This window comes from Urocampus carinirostris, chromosome 5, assembly GCF_059441175.1.
Source record: "Urocampus carinirostris isolate Australia breed hairy pipefish chromosome 5, RoL_Ucar_1.0, whole genome shotgun sequence".
NCBI lineage: Eukaryota > Metazoa > Chordata > Actinopteri > Syngnathiformes > Syngnathidae > Urocampus > Urocampus carinirostris.
Window position 1 is genome coordinate 43,262,015 of NC_142353.1, and position 14,297 is coordinate 43,276,311.

The following is a 14,297-nucleotide window of genomic DNA, read 5'->3' on the forward strand; positions in this document are numbered from 1 at the left end:
ATCAGGGGTCGAAAACATTTTTTAAACCAAGTAGGTCATGCTTTCGTCCCTCTAGATGAAACGGGACACAAGAAAGCGGCCGTGTAACCCGGGTCAGGGTGACACAACACACTCTTCTGTTCAACAGCTTTCGCTGGTTTACCCCTGCTGCATCATACATTGAATCCTGTGGTGAGGACCCCTCTCCCCTGGGAGGTGTGAGAATTCTCCCACTGTGGAGGTAGCGAGGGGACTGGGGACCCTCTCCTCTCTATCTCTACTCCCTAACAGACAGCAAGGCAAAGAAAGGGGCGCGAGGGACCGAATGGTCTCGCAAACCCTCGTTATAGGGTCACTAAATGTGAGAGGATGTGGAAGTAAAGCGAGTGAGTGGAAGAAAGAGGAGATTGGAAGGATGATGACTAAAAGGAAGATTTATGTGTTGGCCTTGAGTGAAACAAAGATACAATATAGATATACCACTTAAAATTTGTCTCAGTCCTGCAGTTAAGAGTGTTAAGACTCATGTTGTCCTTTCGTCCTAAATCATGTTTTCGAAACAAGATGCGAGCAAAGTTCTCTTGTAAGAATGTCACAAAATAATGCAAACGAGGATACCAATGTGTTTACCTTTGATGCAGATGGTGCTGGGAAAGGGGGAGAAGAAGTGCACCAATTCCTACCGCTCACCCGATGAAATTGCTCTGGGTGCTTTGTGGGAGTTTTTGTGTGTTTACGGTTTGTTCTGTAGGTTTTTCATTATAAGGTGTCTCATTAGCGAACATAGATTGTTTAATGAGCTTCCATGTAAAGGATGCTTTAGCCTAACCCTAACCAGCCTAACCCGGCCTAACCCTAACCCTAACCAGTCTAACCCTACCCGGCCTAACCCTAAGCCCCTAACCCTAAGCCCCTAACCCTAACCCCCTAACCCTAACCCCCTAACCCTAACCCTAACCGGGCTAACCCGGCCTAACCCTAACAGTAGTTTTTTAGTTTGAACATTTTTTATTGACACTTTTAACAGCAAACTAACCTAACCGAGATAACCCTAACAGTAACCCTAACCCCCTGACCCTAACCGGGCTAACCCGGCCTAACGCTAACCTTAACCCCCTAACCCTAATTCTAACCCCCCCCAACCCTAACCGGGCTAACCCAGCCTAACTCTAACCCTAACCCCAACCCTAACCCTAACCAGCCTAACCCTAACCGGCCTAACCCTAACCCCCTAACACTAACCCTAGCTGGGCTAACCCGGCCTGACCCTAACCCCCTAACCGGGCTAACCAGCCTAACCCTAACCCTAACCCCCTAACCCTAACTGGGCTAATCCGGCCTAACCCTAACTCTAACAGTAGTTTTTTAGTTTGAACATTTTTAATTGACACTTTTAACAGCAAACTAACCTAACAAAGCTAACCCTAACAGTAACCCTCTAAGCCCAACCGGCCTAATGCTAACCTTAACCCCCTAACCCTAACTCTAACCCCCCCAACCCTGACCGTGCTAACCCAGCCTAACCCTAACCCCTAACCCTAACCGGGCTAACTCGGCCTAACTCTAACCCCCTAAACCTAACCCTAACCCTGTTTTGCGGTGCAGCTGGGTCTTGTGGATGCCACTAGTGGATGTTTTCTCGGCTTGTGTTCGGGGACTTGTGGCTGCCACCTGTGGCCGAAAACCAGACTTGTGTTTGGGGACTTGTGGTCCTTATTCCGGGCTTGTGTTTTGCGACTTGTGGCCGCCTTTAGTGGGTGGTTTCCGGGCTTGTGTTTGGGGACTTGTGCCTGCCACTGGTGGATGGTTACCCAGCTTGTGTTTGGGGACTTGTGGGATGAAGCGATGTACAGCCAAAACGGGGTCTGTTGGTGTGAAACCTTGACTTAAACTGTAGTTGGGACTTAGCCTCATAGATACTGGACCGAACCCACTGCACATTCTGTGTCGTCCCGGCTTAGCACATGCTTAAATCGGCATTGCATGTGTCAACAGTGAATAATTAGGCAAGCTCTGTTCTATCACTGAAACAGATGTAGTCATAGATAGTTAGATAGATAGATAGACACTTTATTCATCCCTGTAGGGAAATTCACACTTCCAGCAGTATTTTGTTGTTGTTTATTAACAGATTAAAAGGATGGCCTCTGGGTGCCGTGTTGGAGTTAGCAACAGCAGAGTGGATGACGTCACACACTAGTCCAAAAGTTCGACGTCCCTGCAGCAGATGGAAATCTTTATGCCCAGGGTTACACCACCTCGTGTTCACGTCGATAGCGAGTCCGCCTCCTCCCCGCTTCCCGCAGACTTTGTGTCTCTGTCCCTAACAGCGCTGAAACCGGGTAGCTCCTGGTAGTTAGCGTCCGGGATGCTAGACGTGAGCCACGTTTCCGTAAAACACCGCAAACTGCACTCCCTGTACGCTTTGATGTTTTTCAACAGCACAGCCAGTTTGTCGGTCTTATTTGGTAGAGAGTTCACATTTACCATGATTACGGACGGTACCGAAGGCTTATAATGCCGCTAGCTGCTTAGCTAGCTTCGGTTATGCAGCCAAGATAGGCCCCCTCATCACACCGGCACTAGAATTCTTCAGGGCAGGAGTTGATTCCTTGAATAAACGCATTTTTGTGCGTTAAAACCCATAACCATAGGATGGAAAGTAATCCAAAGTGTAGTTGTAAAACAGGACGAAAAACACAGAAGATAGAAGCAGACACTTAAAACAATAAATCACAAAAAGGGCGAAGTAACACAGAGCTGCTGGAAAGGCTGCCACTCGCGGCGGCGCCTATGATGTTATAATGATGTCATGAAAAGAGCCATATGTTCCCGACCCCCGTCTTACACGTCTACATTTTATACTTTTACACCACCGGTTGATTTTGTTCTCTCTCCAGGAATATCATGCCCAGTTGGAGGAGATGCGAGTTTCTATCCGACAACTCGAAGAGGACCTCTCGGCCGCTCGTCGTCGTAGCGACCTGTACGAAGCAGAGTTGAAGGAATCGCGTCAGAGCAGCGAAGAATTGAAGAGGAAGGCTGGAGACTATCAGCATCGCTTGCAGAAGGTGTTTCCTTTTCAATTTGGACCTCAAATTTCTTTCTGTAGAGTTCGGAAAAGAACACTGTAATGACTTCCATTATTTTTTTCTTCTGCGTGGTCGTCATTATTTGAAGTGAAGCTCACTTTCTTTTTTTGTAGGCCAAAGAACAAGGAAAAGCAGAGGCAGATGATCACATCACGAAGCTTGAAAAGGTACATTATTAACAGAGTTGGGTAGGTTTACTTTAACTGGATTACTTTCAATGACTTTTGGATGACTCCAATAGCAAATATGCTAATAAAAGACAAAAGAAACTCAATATGAATCAAATGATGACTCACAACACGTGGTAAGCTTTCTCTCCTGGCTTTGATCTCTTTGATCTCCGGCAAAACTAACATAAATGCGACAGAAACAAAATGAAAATCAATCCAAACAGCTTGCCAACATCATTTTTGCCGTTCCATGTATTCTGTTACTCCGTCATATTTAGTTTATTTTGTCTTTTATTAGCATATTTGGTTTTGGGGTAATCCAAAAGTAATTTAAAGTAACCCTACGCAACCCTATAAGAGACGATGCTTACTTAACGTTTTTGTCTCAACTGTATTTTTAAAACAACGGCACACCATACTGATGTGCGCAGTCTCAGTTACACACACATAAGGCATACCTGATAAAGCACCAGGGTTGGGTAGGGTTACTTTAACTGGATTACTTTCCATTACTTTTGGATTACTCCAATACCAAATATGCTAATAAAATACAAAAGAAACTAAATATGAATAAAATGACTCAATTTTGTGCAGGCTTGGGGAGTAACGGAATACATGGAACGGCAAAAATGATGTTAGATAGATAGACAGACGGACGGACGGACGGACGGACGGACAGACAGTTGGCAAGCTGTTTGGATTTATTTTCATTTTGTTTCTGTCGCATTTGATGTTCGTTTTCCCGGAGATCAAAGAGATCAAAGCCAGGAGAGAAAGCTTACCACGTGTTGTGAGTCATCATTTGATTCATATTTAGTTTCTTTTGTCTTTTATTAGCATATTTGGTATTGGAATAATCCAAAAGTCATTGAAAGTAATCCATTTAAAGTAACCCAACCAAACTCTGCTCGTAAACATGCTTAATAATCAGGGTTGGGTAGGGTTACTTTAACTCGATTACATTCAATTACTTTTGGATTACTCCAATACCAAATATGCTAATAAAAGACAAAAGAAACTAAATATGAATAAAATGATGACTCACAACACGTGGTAAGCTTTCTCTCCTGGCTTTGATCTCTTTGATCTCCGGCAAAACGAAAATCAAATGCGACAGAAACAAAATGAAAATAAATCCAAACATCATTTTTGCCGTTCCATGTATTCCGTTACTCCCCAAGCCTGCAAAAAATGTAGTCATTTTATTCATATTTAGTTTCTTTTGTCTTTTATTAGCATATTTGGTATTGGAGTAATCCAAAAGTAATTGAAAGTAATCAAGTTAAAGTAACCCTACCCATCCCTGTTTACGAGATTATAGTATCAGAAGTTAGGTCATCTTGCAAACTGTGATTTTGCTTTTAGACGAACTCGGAGCAGCAGGCAAAGCTTCATGAGCTTCAGGAGAAACTCGCCAAGGTAAAACACCTTCTTTTGGGAAAAATAAGGCGGCATTTGCTCAGGAGGTAGAGCGCTCGTCTTACCATTACCATTCAAAAAAAAAAAAACATATTTATATCATGTAATTGCACATCTAATAAGGTTGATTTTGTACATTTTTGAAATCAAAATGTTCCCTTCATTAGTGAAAGACATTTATTCAGGAATGTCCCTTTTCAAAGTCAACTGAGATCAGCTTTTTGCCTACTTGTGTCAAGACCGGAACAGAGACAGAACCCACTTGCGTAACATTTTCTCACAATTTTATTGAAAGAAAGAGGAAGAGCTGCGCCCACAATCTGGTGTTTGCTGGGCGCGGGAAGCAAGTCGCTCTCGTACTCGGATTGTGATCCGAACACTAAGTGGATCTTCCGTAGCGAGCGATGGCAACTGGTTGGTAGCCGGGACTGAGAGAGCAAGACGTGGTCGGGGTTGGAAATGAGTTGTAAGCCAGAACGAGGGAATAGACGTAGTCGGGATCAAAACGGGACAGGTGGGAGTCAGGGTCGAAAAAGGCTTGCCTAGTATACACTGAGGTTCGCAGACTGACTGACAACAGGATTAAAACAGGTTGTAAGCCGGGACGGAAGCGCAGACGTGGTCAGGATCAAAACAGGTCGTAGACAGACGGGAGCAAAAACGGGACAGGTGGGAGTCAGGGTCGAAAAAGGCTTGCCTAGTATACACTGAGGTTTGCAGACGGACTGACAACCGGATCAAAACGGGTCGTGAGCCGGGACGGGAGAGCAGACGTGGTCAGGATCAAAACAGGTCGTAGCCGGAGACAGTCGGGAGCAAAAACGGGACAGGTGGGAGTCAGGGTCGAAAAAGGCTTGCCTAGTATACACTGAGGTTTGCAGACGGACAGACAACAGGATCAAAACAGGTCGTAAGCCGGGACGGGAGAGCAGACGTGGTCAGGATCAAAACAGGTCGTAGCCGGAGACAGACGGGAGCAAGAACGGGACAGGTGGGAGTCAGGGTCGAAAAAGGCTTGCCTAGTATACACTGAGGTTCGCAGACAGACAGACAACAGGATCAAAACAGGTCGTAAGCCGGGACGGGAGAGCAGACGTGGTCAGGATCAAAACAGGTCGTAGCCGGAGACAGACGGGAGCAAAAACGGGACAAGTGGGAGTCAGGGTCGAAAAAGGAGGTTTGCAGACGGAGCAAAGCGTGGTCAGGATCGGAAACGAGTCGTAAGCCAGGACGGGAGAGCATACGTAGTCAGGATCAAAACAGGTCGTAAGCCGGGACGGGAGAGCAGACGTGGTCAGGATCAAAACAGGTGGTAGCCGGAGACAGACGGCAGCACAAACGGGACAAGTGGGAGTCAGGGTCGAAAAAGGCTTGCCTAGTATACACTGAGGTTCGCAGACTGACTGACAACAGGATTAAAACAGGTCGTAAGCCGGGACGGAAGCGCAGACGTGGTCAGGATCAAAACAGGTCGTAGCCGGAGACAGACGGGCGCAAAAACGGGACAGGTGGGTGTCAGGGTCGAAAAAGGAGGTTTGCAGACGGAGCAAAGCGTGGTCAGGATCGGAAACGAGTCGTAAGCCAGGACGGGAGAGCATACGTAGTCAGGATCAAAACAGGTCGTAAGCCGGGACGGGAGAGCAGACGTGGTCAGGATCAAAACAGGTGGTAGCCGGAGAGAGACGGCAGCACAAACGGGACAAGTCGGAGTCAGGGTCGAAAAAGGCTTGCCTAGTATTCACTGAGGTTCGCAGACGGAGCAAAGCGTGGTCAGGGTTGGAAACGAGTCGTAAGCCAGGACGGGAGAGTAGACATAGTCGGGATCAAAAATGGGCCGTAAGCCGGGACGGGAGAGCAGACGTGGTCGGGATCAAAACAGGTGGTAGCCGGAGACAGACGGGAGCAGAAACGGGACAGGTGGGAGTCAGGGTCGAAAAAGGCTAGTATACACTGAGGTTCCCAGACGGACTGACAACAGGGCATTGACAGGACTGGGTTTAGAAAGGGACAGGGAGCCAATCAAATGAGCAGGCACAGGTAATTCCAATCGGTAATCATGACAACTTGTGTCACTTTACTTGATGATAGTGGCTTGATATACTTTAGGATTTATAGATATATGTGACAGATAAACTAAAACAACTATATCTGTTTTACATTAACTTTACCATCCACTTACACTGATCTTAAATACAGTATTGTCTGACCTCGTTGCAATAATTAATGTGGAGTTGGTTTTAACTGTATTATTTACTATGACACCATCCTCTGATCTAAAACCTACATGAGGGCAAAGAAAAAAACAAAATTCTCGGCATGAGGAGAATGAACAGGCAGTTCACAGACATCATCAACATGAAAAAGATAGTAACAGAATGTCTGGTTGACAGCTATACTATCGGGGTGTGAGGAGTTTTTACTCTACTATATTTGAAATCATTCTGTTTTCATCTTAGGACTCAGTTACAATTTATGTTTATAGATATTTTAGCATTTCTGTATTTTCCCCCATTTTATTTATTTGAGATGGAAGCAGAGCCTAGACCAGGGGTGTCAAACTCGTTTTAACCCGGGGGCCACACCATAGAACAAACATTCTGTCGGGGGCCGGACGAGTAGATTAAAGAGAAATAAAAAGAGATATAGAAATAAGAGAAAAAGGGAGGGAAAAGGAGAACGGGCGAGACAAAGAAAGAAAAAGAGAGAGAGGGAGAGAGCGTGAGAAACAAAAGATAAAAAGTCGTGAGAGAGGTGGAAAAGAAAGGGAGAGGAAGAAAGAAATCCAAAGAGAAATAGAAAGACAGAAGGAGAGAAAAGAGAAAAGAAAGCGCGAAGGTTAGGAAGAGAGCAAGAGAAAAGAGAGAAAAGGAAAAAAGGAAGTTAGAGTAAAAGAGGTTAAAAGACACAGAGAAACCACTACGAACCATTCAGTATGATTGTATTAACCGCTCTCAACCACATGCAGCCATCGCAGTTTATTTCGCTTGTTAACACTACCGGTTACATATTAAAAATAACAACAGTGAAAATGTGATATTTGAAGAGTGTTTGTGAAGCTTGTTGGGAAACAACAGTTAAAAAAATGCTCTGTGTTCATTTTAATGAAAGTGAAAGAGCTACCTTCTGACAATAACAACATACTTTAGCTAGCGGCATCGAACGGCTTTTACAACAAATACACGAAACCACACACAATTAGCCGTGTTTAGGTAGTACAAACAACCGCTCGCTTTTGGTATAATTAATTCGAACTTGAGATGAAATGTGACAGAAGAGAATATACTTACGTCGAGTCGCAGAGTTCCTCCATGATAAACAGCGCCACAGAAGAAGGGGGTGAGGTGGGAGGAGTTGAAGGAGGGGTGGGGTGAGCGAAGCGGTAACTCACCATGACTAAGCATTGTGTTAGGGCCTCCCCCTCCCCTTTACAATAAGAGTGTCTACACCGTGTCCTCAGTTGACATAAGTTTGCGCTTGCTCAAGGCAATAAATGCTTTTATTGAGAAGGTAAGGTAAATTTTTCAGAGCCGCGAAGCTCTGAACCCGCGAAAGTGGAACCGCGAACTACCGGTTCCACTGTATGTCCAATATTGGCAGTTCAGAAGCACGCCATGCAGAAATGGCGAAATTATCTTTTTTTTGGGCTACAATTGTTTTTCAGTGACTTTATTAATTGGCTTTGAAAATCTTTAGGCACTAAAGTCCAGTTCTGAAGCAACAGACCATCTTCACACCATGAAGTTAGCCAAAGAGCGTATGGAGAGAGATCTCGAGAGGCTACAGAACAAAGAGGACTCCAGTGACAGTCTGCGAAGACGACTCCGTGAGACCGAGGTCCGTATACAAACAAACCTGTAGCCAGGGTTGGGTAGGGTTACTTTAACTGGAATACTTTCAATTACTTTTGGATTACTCCAATACCAAATATGCTAACAAAAGACAAAAGAAACTAAATATGAATAAAATGACTCAATTTTGTGCAGGCTTGGGGAGTAACGGAATACATGGAAGGGCAAAAATGATGTTTGCAAGCTGTTTGGATTTATTTTCATTTTGTTTCTGTCGCATTTGATGTTCGTTTTGCCGGAGATCAAAGAGATCAAAGCCAGGAGAGAAAGCTTACCACGAGTTGTGAGTCATCATTCTATTCATATTGTCATGTCCAGCATGGTCGCCGTGGCGACCAGCTGGCCCCGCCCCTTGGGCACCGGCTGTAGTAGATCATCTAATCTGCGCGTGTGCTTTTTAAGGGAGGGTTGTGGGTTTTGCCGGTTGTTGGTTCATTGCGTTTTCTGTTCTGTTTTGCTCTGTCCTGTTTTGTTTGATTTGGAGGAAACCTGTGTTTGCACGTTTTGAGTAAAAACCTGTTTTGTGAGTATCCCTAGTCTTAGTTCCTGTTTGCCTGCAAGCCTGTTTTTGTTTTGTTTTGTCCCTGAGTGTTGGACGACTTTTATTTCCTTAATAAAAGTATTTGATCGTTAACGCGAATGAGTTCACCCTTCCTGCCTCCTGCCTCCGTTCTGGTCTGGTCCAGTGACACATATTTAGTTTTTTTTTTGTCTTTTATTAGCATATTTGGTATTGGAGTAATCCAAAAGTAATTGAAAGTAATCCAGTTAATCCAGTAAAGTAACCTACCCAACCTTGCCTGTAGCATACATTTTGGTATTGACCTTTATTTGTAATGACTATTTTAAAAATGATTTCTATGAAGTCTGATTACTTTTCATGACTGGATTAAAACAAAAAAGTCTGGTTCATTAAAAGTGTCTTGTTTGAGATGATCGGCAATCAGTCATTTTTACCAATATGTTTGCAACTGGTTCTTATAAAAATTTTTGGTGAGAACATACAGTGGAACCTCGGTTCTCGACCATAATCCGTTCCAGAACCCTGTTCGAAAACCGATTTGTTCGATCACCGAAATCATTTTTCCCATTACAAATAAGGTAAATCGTTTTAATCCGTTCCAACACCCTGAATGTTTACCTTGAATGGTTAACGTAATCATAAAGCTAACCCAGGCTAATCGTACGTTCGCGTTATTGTCATCTTCCGTACGAAAGATTCCGCTAACATGAAGGTGTAAAACTAAAAAAATCAGGTCGTTTACAAGTCATTTAGCACCCGGGTCTCCACAACAAGTGGTGAGCGGTTCATTGGAAAGGGAGCTCCGTTCCAACATCCTGAATGTTTACCTGGAATGTTTAACGTAAGCGTGAAGCTAACCCAGGCTAATCTTACGTTTGCGTTATCGTAATCTTCCGCTAACATGAACGTGTAAAAATTTAAAAAAGGATAAAGAAAAGAATTATGACTAGGATTTCTCACCTTTGTGGTGGTCAGCAGAAGGCGCAGGTGGACAGTGGGGTATTCCCTAGCAAGATCAGACACTTGCACACCTCTTTCATATTTTGCTATTATTTCTTTCTTAAATGCAATAGTTGTACGCACTACTTTTCCTTTTTCACCCGTAGCAACTTTGCTGCTTGCACTGACTTTTTTCGGAGGCATAATAAGGGGCTAAAACACCCGTACGCCGCTCAGCATGGCACCCTAGCGTACGCACTCACGCATTACCGGCGTTCGAACTCCGATTTTTTGACCAGACAGCGAAGCAAGAATTTCTGGAAATTTTTGGTCGGACTCCGATGTGTTCGAACTGAGAGGCCTTCGAAAACCGAGGTTCCACTGTATATGAAAATCTGCCCAAGTTTCTTTTATTTTCTTCTTCTTTTTTCTTGATGATTGCATTTGTGTGTCTGTGTACAGGACGGTAGAAAAACACTTGAGAACCACGTAAAAAGGCTGGAAATTGTCGAGCGACGTGAAACCAAAATGAAGGACGAAATCCAAAGCAAAGGCCAACAAATTCAACAAATGGCAGAAAAAATTCTCGTAATCACCTTTCCTGCATATATCCGTGTTATGCGCTTTATGATGGTCTGTGCAGTCTAATAGATAATTTTTCTATTTTGTGCAGGAGCTTGAAGAAAGTCTACGAGATTCCCAAGCTGCAGCCCAACGGTTGGAAACCCATTTGAAACAGAAGGAGAAGCTCTATGAAGATAAGATTAAGGTTAGATAAGATGTGTGCTCAGTGTTCGAATTTAAAAAAAGATCCAGGGTTGGGTAGGGTTGCTTTAACTGGATTACTTTCAATGACTTTTGGATTACCGTATTTTCCGCACTATAGGGCGCACCGGGTTATAGGGCGCACCCCCCAAAAATAGTTTTTAGTCCTATATTTCCCATACATAAGGCGCACCGGATTATAAGGCGCTACAATGGGAACGTGGACAAAACAGTCAGATGATTCAGTCCAACTGATTACCCCCTTAACATTCCCAAAGCTTGCAAAGAAGAAAATACGTGTCATAGACACGTGCGGATGCGGTGTCCGTACGATGTCACTCAAATGCATCGTTTCAAATATCATTTGGAAGGTTAAAGTCTTGGGATTCAAGAAATGCCAACCATTCCTTAGTTTCTATTTTCTTTTTCGCTCGCAACTTTACTGTGCATATGACAATAAACACTTGGAATTGAGTTTAATTCACTCAACTCCTGACAGCAACATCAAGATCGTTCTAAAACAAGACACCGGGAAAATATAAAGCCGCATAGCTCACCTAAGTTCTCACGTTCAATAATGATACGCAACCATGGTCTTCTTACAACCGTGAGTGAAGTAAATCCAGGAGAGTAAAATATTTACAAATACAGACTAATGAACCATGTTTCTTTATGGCGTACTTTAGCAAGCTTGCTATTCACAGACATCTTTTTCGGCCAATTGCAGGGTTTGTTTTGGCCCTCTAGCCTATCCGAGGCTCCGTATAACTTCAGCCAATAGCGATCGATTCAAATGATGATTGACACATTGGTTAGCCAATGAAACGCCGGTATATAAATCCCAGCATACACCGCGGACTACTCCACGTTCGGGGAAAAATCGAGTCGGCGGCTGCTTGCCTTAGTTGGTAGACCTTGCGACTTAATATTGAGCCATATATAAGGCGCACTGTATTATAAGGCGCATGGTCAGCTTTTGAAAAAAATTAAGACTTTTAAGTGCGCCTTATAGTGCGGAAAATACGATACTCCAATACCAAATATGCTAATAAAAGACAAAAGAAACTAAATATGAATAAAATGATGACTCACAACACGTGGTAAGCTTTCTCTCCTGGCTTTGATCTCTTTGATCTCCGGCAAAACCTAACCTAAAATGCGACAGAAACGAAATGAAAATAAATCCAAACAGCTTGCCAACATCATTTTTGCCGTTCCATGCATTCCCTTACTCCCCAAACCTGCACAAAATTGAGTCATTTTATTCATATTTAGTTTCTTTTGTCTTTTATTAGCATATTTGGTATTGGAGTAATCCAAAAGTCATTGAAAGTAATCCAGTTAAAGTAACCCTACCCAACCCAAGAACTAATGACTGAAAAGCAGGGCTAATTTAAGCAAGTTTTGCTTTCGTTAGTTAAGCTGTATGAATGAATGAATGAAAACTTTATTTCGAACATAATAAAATAAAAACAGGACAAAAACAATGACTCAACAACAAAAATAATGTTACGTAACATGTTTGAAAAAAGGTAGTAAGAAGCAGACGCTTATTTTCCCTACCCCTTCATCTTCCCTATTAAAAATATTCTACAGATAGCTCCTCTTGTGTCCAATATTAAAACGTCTCACGGATATACATATTACATAGGTCAGATATCAATAATTATTATAATAAGAATAGGCAGATATTTTATACCCTAATCATTGTTGTACCCATCTATTAACGTTATAATCCTACTAGTCATTAAATATCATTCTGAAACCAATGATAATAACAACAATAGCAACAATAACAGTTATGATATAATAATAATAGTAACAATAACAACAAGGTTAACTATACAGTGGAACCTCGGTTCTCGACCATAATCCGTTCCAGAACCCTGTTGGAGAACCGATTTGTTCAATCACCGAAATCAATTTTCCCATTAAAAATAATGTAAATCGTTTTAATCCGTTCCAACACCCTGAATGTTTACCATGAACGTAAACATGAAGCTAACCCAGGCTAATCGTACGTTCGCGTTATCGTAATCTTCCGTACGAAAGATTACGCTAACATGAACGTGTAAAAATAAAATAATCAGGTCGTTTACAAGTCATTTAGCACTACTTGTCTCTACAACAAGTGGCTGGCGCTTCGTTGGAAAGGGGGCTCCGTTCCAACACCCTGAATTTTGGGCTCCGTTCCAACACCCTGAATGTTTACCTGAATGTTCAACGTGATCATAAAGCTAACCCAGGCTAATTGTACGTTTGGGTTATCGTAATCTTCCGAACGAAAGATTACACTAACATGAACGTGGAAAAATAAAAAAAAAAAGGAAAAAGAAAAGAATTATGAATAGGATTTCTTACCTTTGTGGTGGTCAGCAGAAGGCGCAGGCAAGATCAGACACTCGCAACACCTCTTTCAAATTTGGCTGTTATGTCTTTCTTAAAGGCAATAGTTGTACGAACAACTTTTCTTTTTTCACCTGTACTGCTTGCACCGACCTTCTTTGGGGGCATAGTTAGGGGCTAAAACACTCCGTTCACCGATATAAAAAGCGAAAGCAAAAAGAGGCAAGTGCGCACGTGATAGCAGTTGGTCACGAGGGGTGGGGGCCATCTACACGATCTACACCCGTACACCGCTCAGCATCGCACTCTAGCGTACGCATTACCGGCGTTCGAACCCCGAATTTTTGACCGAACAGCGAAGCAAGAATTTCTCGAAATTTTGGGTCGAACTCCGATTTGTTCGAACTGAGAGGCGTTCGAAAACCCAGGTTCCACTGTAGTTGTAAACACAGTATTTCCAATCTCTAGTATCATCCCTTTTTTCTGCCAGTATCTGGATTTGAACAGGTGAACATTTGGACATTGTTTGATCTCGTATTGTTCCAAAGTTTGACTCCACACACAGACACACACATACTTTTCCTGGTGGTTCTCACCTTTGGGATTTTGAATTTACGACAGCCCCTTAAGTTATAACTTCTCTCTTTCCGAATGAATTATTTTTGGATGTTTTCTGGCACTGTGTTTTTGTTGACCTTAAATAGCAGTTGTGCAGTGAAAAAAATTACTAAATCGTCCAATTTTAATAATTTGGACTGCAGGAATAAAATATGAGTATGATCTCGATATCCTATCCTGTGTATGGTTCAAATTGCTCGTTTTTGGAGGATAAAAAGGGTCTGTAGTGATAAATACAATGCATTACAGTTTAAAATGAATTTGGCTTTATTAAATATTGAAATGCTTTTAGATACCTGAGTTTGTATGTGTTTGATGTGTGCTTTCCAGCTTAATTTATTGTCTATTATGACTCCTAAAAACTCAATTTCTGATACAGTGTCTATTGCAGCACCATCTATTTTTACTTCTAAATTTTGATTTGCCTTGCGATTACCAAAGAAAATTACTTTGGTTTTATTTAAATTTAAAGATAATTTATATCCATCCATACTTTTAGGTTAATTAATTCACGATTAATGCAGGTTTCCAAATCAATATAGTTATCATTTGAATAGAAAATGCAAATATTACTAATTTTAATAGTGTCAGGGGGTCG

At 42.5% G+C, this 14,297-nt stretch overlaps 1 protein-coding gene across 4 annotated transcripts in view; it reads left to right on the forward strand.

The window, feature by feature from the left end:
• The window catches only part of citb (citron rho-interacting serine/threonine kinase b), a 172,004-nt gene that overhangs the window by 33,556 nt on the left and 124,151 nt on the right, over positions 1–14,297 (forward strand). For all 4 annotated transcript variants that reach the window (XM_088336922.1, XM_088336918.1, XM_088336923.1 and 1 more), the window contains 6 exons: positions 2,880–3,050; positions 3,185–3,238; positions 4,607–4,660; positions 8,354–8,494; positions 10,433–10,558; positions 10,644–10,739. In XM_088336922.1, coding sequence (XP_088193048.1) covers positions 2,880–3,050; positions 3,185–3,238; positions 4,607–4,660; positions 8,354–8,494; positions 10,433–10,558; positions 10,644–10,739 — 642 coding nt within the window. The remainder of the gene's footprint in view (positions 1–2,879; positions 3,051–3,184; positions 3,239–4,606; positions 4,661–8,353; positions 8,495–10,432; positions 10,559–10,643; positions 10,740–14,297) is intronic.